Below are 15,777 nucleotides of genomic sequence, written 5' to 3'. Positions count from 1 at the left end.
TTATTTTAAAGTGGATGTATTTATTAACCAATACATATAATTCCAGTATTAAAAACCTGCTCTTCAAACAGAACAGATGGGGGACTGGAAATGATGCAGACAATTACATTGATAAAAGAAACAATCTGCAACATTGAAGCTGTTCTAAAATGATGTCATAATAAATACTTAACCTCCACTTCCTTCACGCAGTAATACACCTTTTATCAAATCATTAAACATCTATTATAAACATTGTTCACAGCATATTGTATTGTACACAGCACACATTGTACAGCACACAGTCTCTAACCTACACCCATCTATCTATCTATCTATCTATCTATCTACCTACCTACCTATCTATTCAATTCAAGGGGCTTTATTGGCAGGGGAAACATGTGTTAACATTGCCAAAGCAAGTGAAGTAGATAATATACAAAAGTGAAATAACCAATAAAAAGTTTCAAAACAATAAAGACATTACAAATGTCATATTATACATATGTGTACAGTGTACAGTGTTGTAAAAATGTACAAATGGTTAAAGTACACAAGGGAAAATAAATAAGCATAAATATGTAAATATGTAAATATCTATCTAAACATTGTTCACAGCATATTGTATTGTACACAGCACACATTGTACAGCACACAGTCTCTAACCTTCACCTATCTATCTGTCTGTCTGTCTGTCTGTCTGTCTGTCTGTCTGTCTGTCTATTCATAACTTCCTTATTCTTTCTTTCTTCCTCAATCCATTTATTATCTTATTTTTTATTTCCTCCACCTATCCATCCTTTATGATTAATACTATAATTTAACCCTTATTTTACCAGGTAAGTTGACTGAGAACATTACACATACCCAAAGTCAATCAAACACAAAGCATATGAATAATTGATTCAATCTTGCTTCATTATGGAACATCCCCTGTTGGTCCTGTTTTATGAATTAGCTTCATTACACAATGAGTATCTCCTGCTCTGAAATAGGAAAATACAGTCTTCTTTCTCTGCTCTTCGTCTTCTTGGTTTACAGTACATTGTGCTTCATCCTCCTCAGGAAATTCTGTAGTTTGAGCCTCAGGCCAAAATGCCTTGATGGAGAACTAGAGGACATGAGAGAAGGGTGAAATAAACAGAAGAGAGAGAGAGAGACAGAGAGAGACAGAGAGAGAGAGAGAGAGAGAGTAAGAGAGAGAGAGAGAGAGTAAGAGAGAGAGAGAGAGTAAGAGAGAGAGAGAGAGAGAGAGAGGAGAAAGAGGGACCAAAAGATACAGAACTAAATGTTAGGAAGATCAGAGAACAGAGGAAGGTTTCTCCAGGTTTCTCCTAGTTTCTAAATCAGTCTATCAATCCATCCACCTTTGCCTGGGGTACTCACCATGTGTACTGTGTAGTGGGCTGTGTCTGTCTGTGAGCTCCCTTCCACTCTTCCTCCTCTTCCTCCTCCTTCTCTTCCTGTTGTCTGTCTAGTATCTGGTCCCAGATCTCAGTGTTAACCCACAGCGACCCCGGCAGGGTGAGGCTGGGCTCGGTGCAGGTGATCCAACGGCACAGGGGGCAGCAGACTGTCAGTAGGCCGCTTTGGAGCCTGGACATCGCCTGCAAGCACAACCCACAGAATGTGTGCTTACAGTGGAGCATCCGAGGGATCTTCTCCCTGCGAGAGTAGAGCTGGAGGCAGACACAGCACTCCATGTCCTCACTCATCAGACCCATGGCTGGCTGGCTGGGGTGTGGATGGACGGATGGATGGATGGATGGTAGGAAGGAAGGAAGGAAGGAAGGAAGGAAGGAAGGATGGATGGATGGATGGAAGGAAGGAAGGATGGATGGATGGATGGATGGACGGCTGGAGCGCAGAGGAATTCTGGACGGAGTGTCAGTGTCTTGGCAGGAAGACGTGGGGTTTAAACGCTGGTCTGAGGTCAGTGTTCCCCTTGTGGTTTGTTAATGTCCTGGTTTGGACTTGATGAGGATGAGCTGATCCTAGATCTGTGCTTAGGAGCGTAGGTCAGGAACCTGCACAAGACATTAAGATGTTAAATTAGACTCAGTGACTTCATCACTGGCACTATGTAAACATATCTAATGTGATAACGTATCTTAAATCACCAGGCTGTCAGGTTTTTCTGATAAGCCATGAAGAAAAAAATATCTTGAAAAATATCACACACATTTATAACATCCATAGTTATCAGATATACACAAAGCTTTTCACTTTTATCATTATCAATGAGAGACAAGATTTTACTTACAGGTTCTGGAAGATTTTCAGCACAGCGACCAACTATCCTACGATAAAACTTTGTGTGTGAGAGAGAAGAGTGTGTGTGCTCCTATTTTAAGCTTTGGGGGAGGAGACAAAATTCAGTTATTTTCCCAGAAAGGGCGGTCTCTCACCTCCTCTACTCTCAGGTGAGGAAGGAAAGTTCCATGGAACGAGTTATACACTTCTAGGTCACTTCTATAGCATAGTAGGACACTTCAGGAGAATTGCCTGAATAAAATGTGTGTAATAAAATAAAATAATAAAATTTTCAGGGCAGGTGATCATGTCTGTACGTACACTGAGTGTACAAACATTAAGAACACATGCTCTTTACTTGACATAGACTGAGTGTACAAATGGTGTTCCTAATGTTTGGTACACTCAGTGTAAGTCCTGTTTATGAAGGATCAATATTTGTAGGGGAATTTTCACTAGAGAGGTGGAAGCACTTGTACAACCCTCTCTGTGGACTTGTACAACCCTCTCTGTGGACTTGTAGAACCCTCTCTGTGGACTTGTAGATCCCTCTCTGTGTACTTGTAGAACCCTCTCTGTGGACTTGTAGATCCCTATCTGTGGACTTGTAGATCCCTCTCTGTGGACTTGTAGATCCCTATCTGTGGACTTGTAGATCCCTATCTGTGGACTTGTAGAACCCTCTCTGTGGACATGTAAGTCCTCTCTGTGGACTTGTAGAACCCTCTCTGTGGACTTGTAGGTCCTCTCTGTGGACTTGTAGAACCCTCTCTGTGGACTTGTAGAACCCTCTCTGTGGACTTGTAGGTCCTCTCTGTGGACTTGTAGAACCCTCTCTGTGGACATGTAGGTCCTCTCTGTGGACTTGTAGAACCCTCTCTGTGTACTTGTAGAACCCTCTCTGTGGACTTGTAGAACCCTCTCTGTGGACTTGTAGGTCCTCTCTGTGGACTTGTAGAGCCCTCTCTGTGGACTTGTAGGTCCTCTCTGTGGACTTGTAGAACCCTCTCTGTGGACTTGTAGATCCTATCTGTGGACTTGTAGATCCCATCTGTGGACTTGTAGATCCTCTCTGTGTACTTGTAGAACCCTCTCTGTGTACTTGTAGAACCCTCTCTGTGTACTTGTAGACCCCTCTCTGTGTACTTGTAGACCCCTCTCTGTGTACGTGCCTGGTTATTGTTGAACTTCTCCTATGACCCTTTAATGACTCACTTATCTTACAGTATATTGTTTACCTGTATATTGTGAATGAGGTTTTTTATAGTGTATATGGATCCCAGGACTCCATGGAAATGTCAGGTGGTAATGAGTGAGTGGGTTGTCCAGTTATTTTACCATAAACATTGATGAAGTGATGGATGAATGAAACACCAATCAGGAGAGTTTCAGGCTGCTGTGTTGTTTTAGTTTTAAAGTCACGTGTTTCTAATAAAACCAAGTCACAAATTCAGTGGAAACCTTGTAAACAACCCCCTAACCAGTCAATTAGAAAACAGTCACCAGGTTGTTTTTGAATTGACAATTTATGACGGCTCTACTTTTTGTTCAACTGGAAATTCCAGGTGAAACACGCTTGTCTATTCACCATGTCAGCTAAGTGCCACGCACGCACAACAGACACACACAAACAAACACTAAGTATAAAGAACCACCAAACATTTGTTCTTTAAAATCGCATGCGAAGCAGGTTAATATATTCCATGAAAGAAACATACAATTTCACGTGAAATAAGCAAGAAATCTGGGTGTAACTCACAAATGAATTCCTATCATTAAAGGGCAAGAACAAGAGACTGAAAGAGCTTTGTCGAAGTCTTCTGCTAGTTGCTAATGGTTATTTTTCTGCTTTTTGGAGTCACGAGTAAGCTGCACACTAAAACAACGTGAGCTAAATGACAGTAAATGATGAGTAATTCTGTTAGCCAGGAACGGTAACCAGCTCTAACGTCAGCCCTGTTTGGTAACACAGGGACTTTGTCCCAAATGGAACACTATTCCCTACATAGTGCACTGCTTTAAAGGCAAAGGCTCTGCTCAAAAGCAGTGGACTACATTTAGAATAGGGATCCAATTGGGACACACCCAGGGACAATAGAGCTGCCTATTTCTCTGAAAGACACCTCAAGGCTACAATTATCAAGAAAAATTAAGAAAAACAAACCAAAAAGGAGCCGTAAAATATACATATTAAACACAAAGATTATATATAGGGTCTATATAGACTGTTGTCTCCTCACTTGGGTCTATATAGACTGTTGTCTCCTCACTAGGGTCTATATAGACTGTTGTCTCCTCACAAGGGTCTATATAGACTGTTGTCTCCTCATTATGGTCTATATAGACTGTTGTCTCCTCATTATGGTCTATATAGACTGTTGTCTCCTCACAAGGGTCTATATAGACTGTTGTCTCCTCACTAGGGTCTATATAGACTGTTGTCTCCTCATTAGGGTCTATATAGACTGTTGTCTCCTCATTATGGTCTATATAGACTGTTGTCTCCTCACAAGGGTCTATTTAGACTGTTGTCTCCTCACTAGGGTCTATATAGACTGTTGTCTCCTCATTATGGTCTATATAGACGGTTGTCTCCTCATTATGGTCTATTATAGACTATGTCTCCTCTTTAGGGCCGATATAGACTGTTGTCTCCTCATTCGGGCCTATATAGACTGTTGTCTCCTCATTAGACCCTATATAGACTGTTGTCTCCTCACTAGGGTTTATGTAGACTGTTGTCTCCTCATTCGAGCCTATATAGACTGTTGTCTCTTCATTAGACCCTATATAGACTGTTGTCTCCTCACTAGGGCCTATATAGATTGTTGTCTCCTCATTCGAGCCCATATCGACTGCTGTCTCCTCATTAAGGTTTATGTAGACTGTTGTCTCCTCCTTCGAGCCTATATAGACTGCTGTCTCCTCATTAAGGTCTGTATAGACTGTTGAGTTGTAGCTATACTAGTTAGCTAAGTCTTTTGGATATCTAAACATATTGGTCTCGAAATCCCTGCCTCAGCACAGTTAGGAAGACTCACGGACTGAACTGATTGTATCATGGGTTGACTGACCGGTTGACTGACTGGCAACGAACACAACCCAAGACGTGTCAATTCATATCGCCGTCTGTCTGAAATGGCATCCCTGTACAGTATGCTGCACTAGCCGGGCCCTGGTCTAAAGTAGTATACTATATACTGTACTAGTTGGGCCCTGGTCTAAAGTAGTATACTATATACTGTACTAGTTGGGCCCTGGTCTAAAGTAGTATACTATATACTGTACTAGTTGGGCCCTGGTCTAAAGTAGTATACTATATACTGTACTAGTTGGGCCCTGGTCTAAAGTAGTATACTATATACTGTACTAGTTGGGCCCTGGTCTAATGTAGTATACTATATACTGTACTAGTTGGGCCCTGGTCTAAAGTAGTATACTATATACTGTACTAGTTGGGCCCTGGTTAAAGTAGTATACTATATACTGTACTAGTTGGGCCCTGGTCTAAAGTAGTATACTATATACTGTACTAGCCAGGCCCTGGTCTAAAGTAGTATTCTATATACTGTACTAGTTGGGCCCTGGTCAATAGTAGTATACTATATACTGTACTAGTTGGGCCCTGGTCTAAAGTAGTATACTATATACTGTACTAGTTGGGCCCTGGTTTAAAGTAGTATTCTATATACTGTACTAGTTGGGCCCTGGTCTAAAGTAGTATACTATATACTGTACTAGCCAGGCCCTGGTCTAAAGTAGTATTCTATATACTGTACTAGTTGGGCCCTGGTCAATAGTAGTATACTATATACTGTCCTAGCCGGGCCTTGGTAAAAAGTAGTATACTATATACTGTACTAGTTGGGCCCTGGTTTAAAGTAGTATACTATATACTGTACTAGCCGGGCCCTGGTCTAAAGTAGTATTCTATATACTGTACTAGTTGGGCCCTGGTCAAAAGTAGTATACTATATACTGTACTTGCCGGGCCTTGGTCTAAATTAGATATTATATACTGTACTAGCCGGGCCCTAGTCAAAAGTTGTGTACTATATACTGTACTAGTTGGGCCCTGGTTTAAAGTAATATACTATATATTGTACTAGTTGGGCCCTGGTCTAAAGTAGTATACTATATACTGTACTAGCCAGGCTTGGTCTAAAGTAGTAGTCTATATACTGTACTAGCCGGGCCCTAGTCTAAAGTAGTATACTATATACTGTACTAGCCAAGCCCTGGTCTAAAGTAGTATTCTATATACTGTACTAGCCGGGCCCTGGTCTAAAGTAGTATACTATATACTGTACTAGCCAAGCCCTGGTCTAAAGTAGAATTCTATATACTGTAGTAGTCGGGCCCTGGTCTAAAGTAGTATATTATATACTGCACTAGTTGGGCCCTGGTCAATAGTAGTACACTATATACTGTACTTGCCAGGCCTTGGTAAAAAGTATTATACTCTATACTGTACTAGCCGGGCCCTGGTCTAACGTAATATTCTATATGCTGTAGCAGTCGGGCCCTGGTATAAAGTAGTATACTATATACTGCACTAGCCGGGCCCGGGCGAAAGTAGTATACTATATACTGTACGAGCTGGTCCCTGATCTAAAGTAGTATACTATATACTGTAGTAGTCGGGCCCTTGTCAAAAGTAGTATACTGTATACTGAACTTGCCGGGCCCTGGTCTTAAGGAGTATACTATATACTGTACTAGTTGGGCCTTGGTTTAAAGTAGTAAACTATTCACTGTACTAGTTGGGCCCTGGTCGAAAGTAGTATATTACATACTGTACTAGCCGGGCCCTGGTCAAAAGTAGTATACTATATACTGTACTAGTTGGGCCCTGGTTTAAAGTAGTATACTATATACTGTACTAGTTGTGACCTGGTCTAAAGTAGTATACTATATACTGTACTAGCCGGGCTTGGTCAAAAGTAGTATACCACATACTGCACTAGTTGGGCCCTGGTCAATAGTAGTACACTATATACTGTACTTGCCGGGCCTTGGTAAAAAGTAGTACACTCTATACTGTACGAGCCGGGCACAGGTCTAAAGCAGTATTCTATATACTGTACAAGCCGGGCCCTGTTCTAAAGTAGTATACTATATACTGTACTAGCCGGGCCCTGGTCTAACGTAATATTCTGTGTACTGTAGTAGTCGGGACCTGCTCTAAAGTAATATACTATATACTGTACTAGCCGGGCTTGGTCAAAAGTAGTATACTATATACTGCAATAGTTGGGCCCTGGTCAATAGTAGTATACTATATACTGTCCTAGCCGGGCCTTGGTAAAAAGTAGTATACTATATACTGTACTAGTTGGTTCCTGGTTTAAAGTAGTATACTATATACTGTACTAGCCGGGCCCTGGTCTAAAGTAGTATTCTATATACTGTACTAGTTGGGCCCTGGTCAAAAGTAGTATACTATATACTGTACTTGCCGGGCCTTGGTCTAAATTAGATATTATATACTGTACTAGCCGGGCCCTAGTCAAAAGTTGTGTACTATATACTGTACTAGTTGGGCCCTGGTTTAAAGTAATATACTATATATTGTACTAGTTGGGCCCTGGTCTAAAGTAGTATACTATATACTGTACTAGCCAGGCTTGGTCTAAAGTAGTAGTCTATATACTGTACTAGCCGGGCCCTAGTCTAAAGTAGTATACTATATACTGTACTAGCCAAGCCCTGGTCTAAAGTAGTATTCTATATACTGTACTAGCCGGGCCCTGGTCTAAAGTAGTATACTATATACTGTACTAGCCAAGCCCTGGTCTAAAGTAGAATTCTATATACTGTAGTAGTCGGGCCCTGGTCTAAAGTAGTATATTATATACTGCACTAGTTGGGCCCTGGTCAATAGTAGTACACTATATACTGTACTTGCCAGGCCTTGGTAAAAAGTATTATACTCTATACTGTACTAGCCGGGCCCTGGTCTAACGTAATATTCTATATACTGTAGCAGTCGGGCCCTGGTATAAAGTAGTATACTATATACTGAACTAGCCAGGCCCCGGTCGAAAGTAGTATACTATATACTGTACGAGCTGGTCCCTGATCTAAAGTAGTATACTATATACTGTAGTAGTCGGGCCCTTGTCAAAAGTAGTATAATGTATACTGAACTTGCCGGGCCCTGGTCTTAAGGAGTATACTATATACTGTACTAGTTGGGCCTTGGTTTAAAGTAGTAAACTATTCACTGTACTAGTTGGGCCCTGGTCGAAAGTAGTATATTACATACTGTACTAGCCAGGCCCTGGTCAAAATTAGTATACTATATACTGTACTAGTTGGGCCCTGGTTTAAAGTAGTATACTATATACTGTACTAGTTGTGACCTGGTCTAAAGTAGTATACTATATACTGTACTAGCCGGGCTTGGTCAAAAGTAGTATACCACATACTGCACTAGTTGGGCCCTGGTCAATAGTAGTAAACTATATACTGTACTTGCCGGGCCTTGGTAAAAAGTAGTACACTCTATACTGTACGAGCCGGGCACAGGTCTAAAGCAGTATTCTATATACTGTACAAGCCGGGCCCTGTTCTAAAGTAGTATACTATATACTGTACTTGCCGGGCCCTGGTCTAACGTAATATTCTATGTACTGTAGTAGTCGGGACCTGCTCTAAAGTAATATACTATATACTGTACTAGCCGGGCTTGGTCAAAAGTAGTATACTATATACTGCAATAGTTGGGCCCTGGTCAATAGTAGTATACTATATACTGTCCTAGCCGGGCCTTGGTAAAAAGTAGTATACTATATACTGTACTAGTTGGTTCCTGGTTTAAAGTAGTATACTATATACTGTACTAGCCGGGCCCTGGTCTAAAGTAGTATTCTATATACTGTACTAGTTGGGCCCTGGTCAAAAGTAGTATACTATATACTGTACTTGCCGGGCCTTGGTCAAAAGTAGTATACTATATACTAAACTAGTTGGGCCCTAGTGTAAAGTAGAATACTATATACTGTACCAGCCGGTCCCTCGTCAAAGTACTATACTATAATGTATTAGCCGGGCCTTGGTCAAAAGTAGTATACAATATACTGCACTTGCTTGGCCCTTGTCAAAAGTAGTATACTATATACTGTACTAGCTGGGCCCTGGTCAAAAGTAGTATACTATATACTGTACTAGTTGTGCCCTGGTCTAAAGTAGTATACTATTTCCTGGTCAAAAGTAGTATACTATATACTGTACTAGTTGGGCCCTGGTCAAAAGTAGTATACTATATACTGTACTAGCTGGGCCCTGGTTTAAAGTAGTATACTATATACTGTACTACCCGGGCCCTAGTAAAAAGTAGTATAATATATACTGTACTAGTTGAGCCCTGTTCAAAAGTAGAATACTATATACTGCACTCGCCGTGCCCAGGTCTAACGTAGTATTCTATATACTGTATTAGCCGGGCCCTGGTCTAACGTAATATTTTATATACTGTAGTAGTCGGGCCCTGGTCTAAACTAGTATACTATATACTGTACTAGTTGGGCCCTGGTTTAAAGTAGTATACTATATACTGTACTAGCCGGGCTTGGTCAAAAGAAGTATATTATATACTGCACTAGTTGGGCCCTGGTTGTCAGGACCCGGTTACGAACCTGGGTCTCCGGAGTGAGAAACAGTCACTTAACCAACTGAGCCACGAATAGTCAGCAGAACCCAGAAGATGAGGCAGACACAGCAGTACTTAAGACGGTGTATTTAATAAAGTAAAAAGGAGAAGTCCTTAAATACAAAAATGGCAAATCCAAAAGGTGGTAGGAATAGCACAAAAAAGCCTCAAGAGATACTCAAAAACCAAAAACAGAATTCCACAAGAGCATCCACCGGAATCGACAAGAATACACAGAACACTAGGGCTGGGTGCTAACATACAAACACAGAGCACAGAACTGAGGGAAACTAAGGGTTTAAATATAATCAGGGAGAAACAAGGCACAGGTGCAAATAATAATGGGGAACAAGGGAAAAAACATAAGGTCAAAAAGCACAATGGGGGCATCTAGTGAACAAAACCCGGAACAACCCTGGCCAAATCCTGACAGAATCCCCCTAGGAATGGCTCCTGACGTTCCTACCAGCTCTCTCAGGGTGGAGGGCCCTGAACTGACGAATGAGGTCAGGGTCCAGGATGTCTTTGGCAGGAACCCAGGAGCACTCCTCGGGACCGTAGCCTTCCCAGTCCACCAGATACTGCCAGGACCGCTGCACCCGGCGGGAATCCAGTATCCGATGGACGGTATAAGCCTGCTGGCCTCCAATGACACGAGGCGGAGGGGAGGTCTGTCTGCCGGGACAAGGGGAGAAAAAACAACAGGTTTTAACAATGAAATGTGAAATGTGGGATTAATCTTAAGGGATCTGGGTAAGTGTAGGCGATAAGAAACTGGGTTAACTCTCCTGGCAACCTTGAAGGGACCGATGTATTTTTGGGACAGCTTGCGAGACTCCACCCGTAGAGGTAAGTCTCTTGTGGAGAGCCAGACTCTCTGGCCGGGGCGCAGGGTAGGCCCGGGACGGCAACGTCTGTTGGCTTGTTGTTGGTACCTCTGTGAGGAACGCATAAGATTAAGACGGGTCTTCCTCCATATAAGCCGACAGCGTCTGACGAACTTCAAGGCTGAAGGCACTCTGACTTCTGCCTCCTGGTCCGGGAACAATGGAGGAGCATAGCCAAACTGACACTCGTGCGGGGACATACCAGTGGAGGAGGAACGCAAGGTGTTGTGCGCGTATTCGGCCCAAACAATAAAGGATGACCATGTGGACGGGTTGTCACGAGTCATACATCGGAGGGTGGTTTCCAGCTCTTGATTCATCCTCTCTGTTTGGCCATTGGACTCCGGATGGTACCCTGAAGATAGACTGGCAGAAGCCCCCATGAGTTGGCAGAAGGCCTTCCAAAACCTTGAGGCGAACTGGGGATCTCTGTCAGAAACCATATCTTGAGGAATGCCGAAGACTCGGAACACATGATTAATTACCAACTCAGCCGTTTCCTTGGCAGAAGGTAACTTAGTCAGAGGGACGAACCTGGCCGCCTTTGAAAACCTGTCGATTATGACTAGGATAGTAGTATTGCCATGGGATGGAGGAAGTCCAGTAATAAAGTCCAATGAGATATGGGACCAGGGTCTGTGGGGAACAGGTAAAGGGTGAAGGAGTCCTTGAGGGCGGAGGTGAGAAGATTTGCCCTGGCAGCACACGGGACAGGCATTGACGAAAGTGGCAACGTCTTCTCTTATGGTAGGCCACCAGAACTTACGCTGGATGAACTCCAAGGTGCGACCTACGCCCGGATGACAGGTGAGGCGAGAGGAGTGCCCCCACAGAAGGACCTGAGTCCTCACTGCCTTGGGGACAAACAACCGATTGGCAGGACCTCCTTTCGGGTCCGGTTCGCTAGCTTGAGCACGTCTCACGGTATCCTCAACTTGCCACGAGATCGGAGCCACAATCTTAGCAGCAGGAAGGACAGGCATGTCCGTGTCATCTCGAATGGCAGGAGCGTAGACTCGGGACAGGGCATCCGGTTTGAGATTCTTCGACCCGGGCCGATAGGTGAGGATAAACTGGAATCGATTGAAGAAAAGAGACCATCTAGCTTGTCTAGAGTTCAACCGCTTCGCCTGCTGGATATACTCCAGATTTTTGTGGTCCGTAAGCACTTGAAACGGGTGAGAAGCCCCTCGAGCCAGTGTCTCCATTCCTTCAATGCCATCTTAACCGCTAGGAGTTCACGATCCCCACATCGTAGTTCCTCTCAGTCGGGGTAAGCCGGTGTGAGAAGAAAGCGCACGGATGAAGCTTCTTGTCTTCACCCCTCTGAGACAGGACAGCTCCAACACCAACCTCTGATGCGTCTACCTCCACCACAAATGGTTCATCCGTAGTCGGTAGTATCAGGATGGGAGCAGAGAGAACGCGCTGCTTGAGTCCTTGGAAGGCCGTCTCAGCTTCTCTTCCCCACAAAAACCTTGCATTGCCACCCTTGGTTAAAGCTGAGAGAGGGGCTGCCACCAAGCTGAAGTTCTTGATGAACTTGCGGTAGAAGTTTGTGAAGCCCAGGAAACGCTGAACTTCCTTAACGGATTTGGGGGTGGGCCAATCCGCTACCGCCCCTACCTTCCTGGGGTCCATTTGGACTCGACCGGGTTCCACTACAAATCCCAGGAATTGTACTCGGGATGAATGGAATTCACATTTTTCCGGCTTAACGTACAGATGGCTGTCCAGGAGGCGTACTTGTCTGACATGCTTAGTGTGTTCTTGAAGGGAGCTCGAAAAGATGAGGATGTCATCCAAGTAAACGAACACAAAGATGTTAAGCATATCCCTAAGCACATTGTTTATGAGCGCTTGGAACACCGCTGGGGCCTTGGTCAGGCCGAAGGGCATCATCAAGTATTCATAGTGACCAGTAGGCGTGTTGAAAGCGGTCTTCCACTCGTCACCAGGTCTGATCCGCACAAGATGGTATGCGTTCCGCAGGTCAAGCTTAGTGAAAACAACTGCTTCCTGGAGCAGCTCGAAGGCTGTGGCCATAAGGGGTAGCGGGTAACGGTTACGGACGGTTATGGCATTGAGTCCCCGGTAGTCGATGCAAGGACGTAATCCACCGTCTTTCTTGGCCACAAAGAAAAACCCTGCTCCCGCCGGGGAGGTGGATGGACGCATGAGGCCTGCTTCCAGAGCGTCCTTAATGTAGGTATCCATAGCAGCTCACACTGGTGAATAGTAGTATACTATATACTGTCCTAGCCGGGCTTGGTCAAAGAAGTATACTATATACTGCACTAGTTGGGCCCTGGTCAATAGTAGTATACTATATACTGTCCTAGCCGGGCCTTGGTAAAAAGTAGTATACTATATAATGTACTAGTTGTGCCCTGGTCTAAAGTAATATACTATATACTGTACTAGCCGGGCTTGGTCAAAAGAAGTATACTATATGCTCTACTAGTTGGGCCCTGGTCAATAGTAGTATACTATATACTGTACTTGCCTGGCCTTGGTCAAATGTAGTATGCTATAACTGTACTAGCTGGGCCCTGGTCAAAAGTAGTATACTATAATGAATAGGGTCCATTTCAGACACAATCTGAAGTGTATTAACACCCCCAACTCTATTTGGGGTCCATAACTAGGTGGATATTAGACAGTTACTCTCCTAATGTAATGGTAACAATAAGCAATTTCACAACTCTAAGACAGGGTTATTTTAAAGTGGATGTATTTATTAACCAATACATATAATTCCAGTATAAAAAACCTGCTCTTCAAACAGAACAGATGAATTAAACATGTCCAATGAGGATAAACAAATCCAACATCCCTGATTTGGGGGACTGGAAATGATGCAGACAATGACATTGATAAAATAAACAACCTGCAACATTGAAGCTGTTCTAAAATGATGTCATAATAAATACTAAACCTCCACTTCCTTCACGCAGTAATACACCTTCTATCAAATCATTAAACATCTATTATAAACATTGTTCACAGCATATTGTATTGTACACAGCACACATTGTACAGCACACAGTCTCTAACCTACACCCATCTATCTATCTACCTATCTATCTATCTTTTCAATTCAAGGGGCTTTATTGGCAGGGGAAACATGTGTTAACATTGCCAAAGCAAGTGAAGTAGATAATATACAAAAGTGAAATAACCAATAAAAAGTTTCAAAACAATAAAGACATTACAAATGTCATGGGAAAATAAATAAGCATAAATATGTAAATATGTAAATATCTATCTAAACATTGTTCACAGCATATTGTATTGTACACAGCACACATTGTACAGCACACAGTCTCTAACCTTCACCCGTCTGTCTGTCTGTCTGTCTGTCTGTCTGTCTGTCTGTCTGTCTGTCTGTCTGTCTGTCTGTTCATAACTTCCTTTATCTTTCTTTATTCCTCAATCCATTTATTATCTTATTTTTTATTTCCTCCACCTATCCATCCTTTATGATTAATACTATAATTTAACCCTTATTTTACCAGGTAAGTTGACTGAGAACATTACACATACCCAAAGTCAATCAAACACAAAGCATATGAATAATTGATTCAATCTTGCTTCATTATGGAACATCCCCTGTTGGTCCTGTTTTATGAATTAGCTTCATTACACAATGAGTATCTCCTGCTCTGAGATGGGAAAATCCAGTCTTCTTTCTCTGCTCTTCGTCTTCTCGGTTTACAATACATTGTGCTTCATCCTCCTCAGGAAATTCTGTAGTTTGAGCCTCAGGCCACAATGCCTTGATGGAGAACTAGAGGACATGAGAGAAGGGTGAAATAAACAGAAGAGAGAGAGAAAGAGAGAGAAAGAGAGAGAAAGAGAGAGAAAGAGAGAGAGAGAGAGAGAAAGAGAGAGAGAGAGAGAGAAGAGAGGAGAAAGAAGGACCAAAAGATACAGAACTAAATGTTAGGAAGATCAGAGAACAGAGGAAGGTTTCTCCTAGTTTCTAAATCAGTCTATCAATCCATCCACCTTTGCCTGGGGTACTCACCATGTGTACTGTGTAGTGGGCTGTGTCTGTCTGTGAGCTCCCTTCCACTCTTCCTCCTCTTCCTCCTCCTTCTCTTCCTGTTGTCTGTCTAGTATCTGGTCCCAGATCTCAGTGTTAACCCACAGCGACCCCGGCAGGGTGAGGCTGGGCTCGGTGCAGGTGATCCAACGGCACAGGGGGCAGCAAACTGTCAGTAGGCCGCTTTGGAGCCTGGACATCGCCTGCAAGCACAGCCCACAGAATGTGTGCTTACAGTGGAGCATCCGAGGGATCTTCTCCCTGCGAGAGTAGAGCTGGAGGCAGACACAGCACTCCATGTCCTCACTCATCAGACCCATGGCTGGCTGGCTGGGGTGTGGATGGACGGATGGATGGATGGATGGAAGGAAGGATGGATGGATGGATGGAAGGAAGGAAGGATGGATGGATGGATGGATGGACGGCTGGAGCGCAGAGGAATTCTGGACGGAGTGTCAGTGTCTTGGCAGGAAGACGTGGGGTTTAAACGCTGGTCTGAGGTCAGTGTTCCCCTTGTGGTTTGTTAATGTCCTGGTTTGGACTTGATGAGGATGAGCTGATCCTAGATCTGTGCTTAGGAGCGTAGGTCAGGAACCTGCACAAGACATTAAGATGTTAAATTAAATTAGACTCAGTGACTTCATCACTGGCACTATGTAAACATATCTAATGTGATAACGTATCTTAAATCACCAGGCTGTCAGGTTTTTCTGATAAGCCATGAAGAAAAAAATATCTTGAAAAATATCACACACATTTATAACATCCATAGTTATCAGATATACACAAACCTTTTCACTTTTATCATTATCAATGAGAGACAATATTTTACTTACAGGTTCTGGAAGATTTTCAGCACAGCGACCAACTATCCTACGACAAAACTTTGTGTGTGAGAGAGAAGAGTGTGTGTGCTCCTATTTTAAGCTTTGGGGAGGAGACAAAATGTAGTTATT

At 43.1% G+C, this 15,777-nt stretch overlaps 1 protein-coding gene and 1 long non-coding RNA gene across 2 annotated transcripts; both read right to left on the bottom strand.

Annotated features, from left to right (window-relative positions):
* LOC135528156 (E3 ubiquitin-protein ligase RNF186-like) lies at nucleotides 1–2,316 on the bottom strand. The gene is made up of 3 exons (XM_064957036.1): nucleotides 2,243–2,316; nucleotides 1,366–2,006; nucleotides 1–1,090 (listed from the first exon to the last, which is right to left on the bottom strand). Exons 2-3 carry the CDS (start codon nucleotides 1,701–1,703, stop codon nucleotides 1,015–1,017), a joined length of 414 nt encoding a protein of 137 aa, XP_064813108.1. The 5' UTR covers nucleotides 1,704–2,006; nucleotides 2,243–2,316; the 3' UTR covers nucleotides 1–1,014.
* Nucleotides 2,317–13,261: 10,945 nt separating this feature from the next.
* LOC135540430 (uncharacterized) lies at nucleotides 13,262–15,710 on the bottom strand. Its single transcript, XR_010455748.1, has 3 exons — nucleotides 15,658–15,710; nucleotides 14,804–15,416; nucleotides 13,262–14,563 (listed from the first exon to the last, which is right to left on the bottom strand). It is a non-coding gene; the product is annotated as an uncharacterized LOC135540430 (long non-coding RNA).
* Nucleotides 15,711–15,777: the final 67 nt, after the last annotated feature.

The sequence above is a fragment of the Oncorhynchus masou genome, chromosome 5 (assembly GCF_036934945.1).
Source record: "Oncorhynchus masou masou isolate Uvic2021 chromosome 5, UVic_Omas_1.1, whole genome shotgun sequence".
Lineage (NCBI taxonomy): Eukaryota > Metazoa > Chordata > Actinopteri > Salmoniformes > Salmonidae > Oncorhynchus > Oncorhynchus masou.
The sequence above is the reverse complement of the archived record's forward strand: the minus strand, read 5'-3'. Positions and strand labels throughout refer to the sequence as shown.

What these genes read in the sequence shown, in the direction of transcription:
- LOC135528156 (XM_064957036.1), bottom strand. Translation starts at nt 1,703, where the DNA reads ATGGGTCTGATGAGTGAGGACATGGAGTGCTGTGTCTGCCTCCAGCTC. An exon ending in CCCACTACACAGTACACATG is followed by an intron (nt 1,091 to 1,365) that starts GTGAGTACCCCA and finishes CATGTCCTCTAG; the next exon opens with TTCTCCATCAAGGCATTTTG.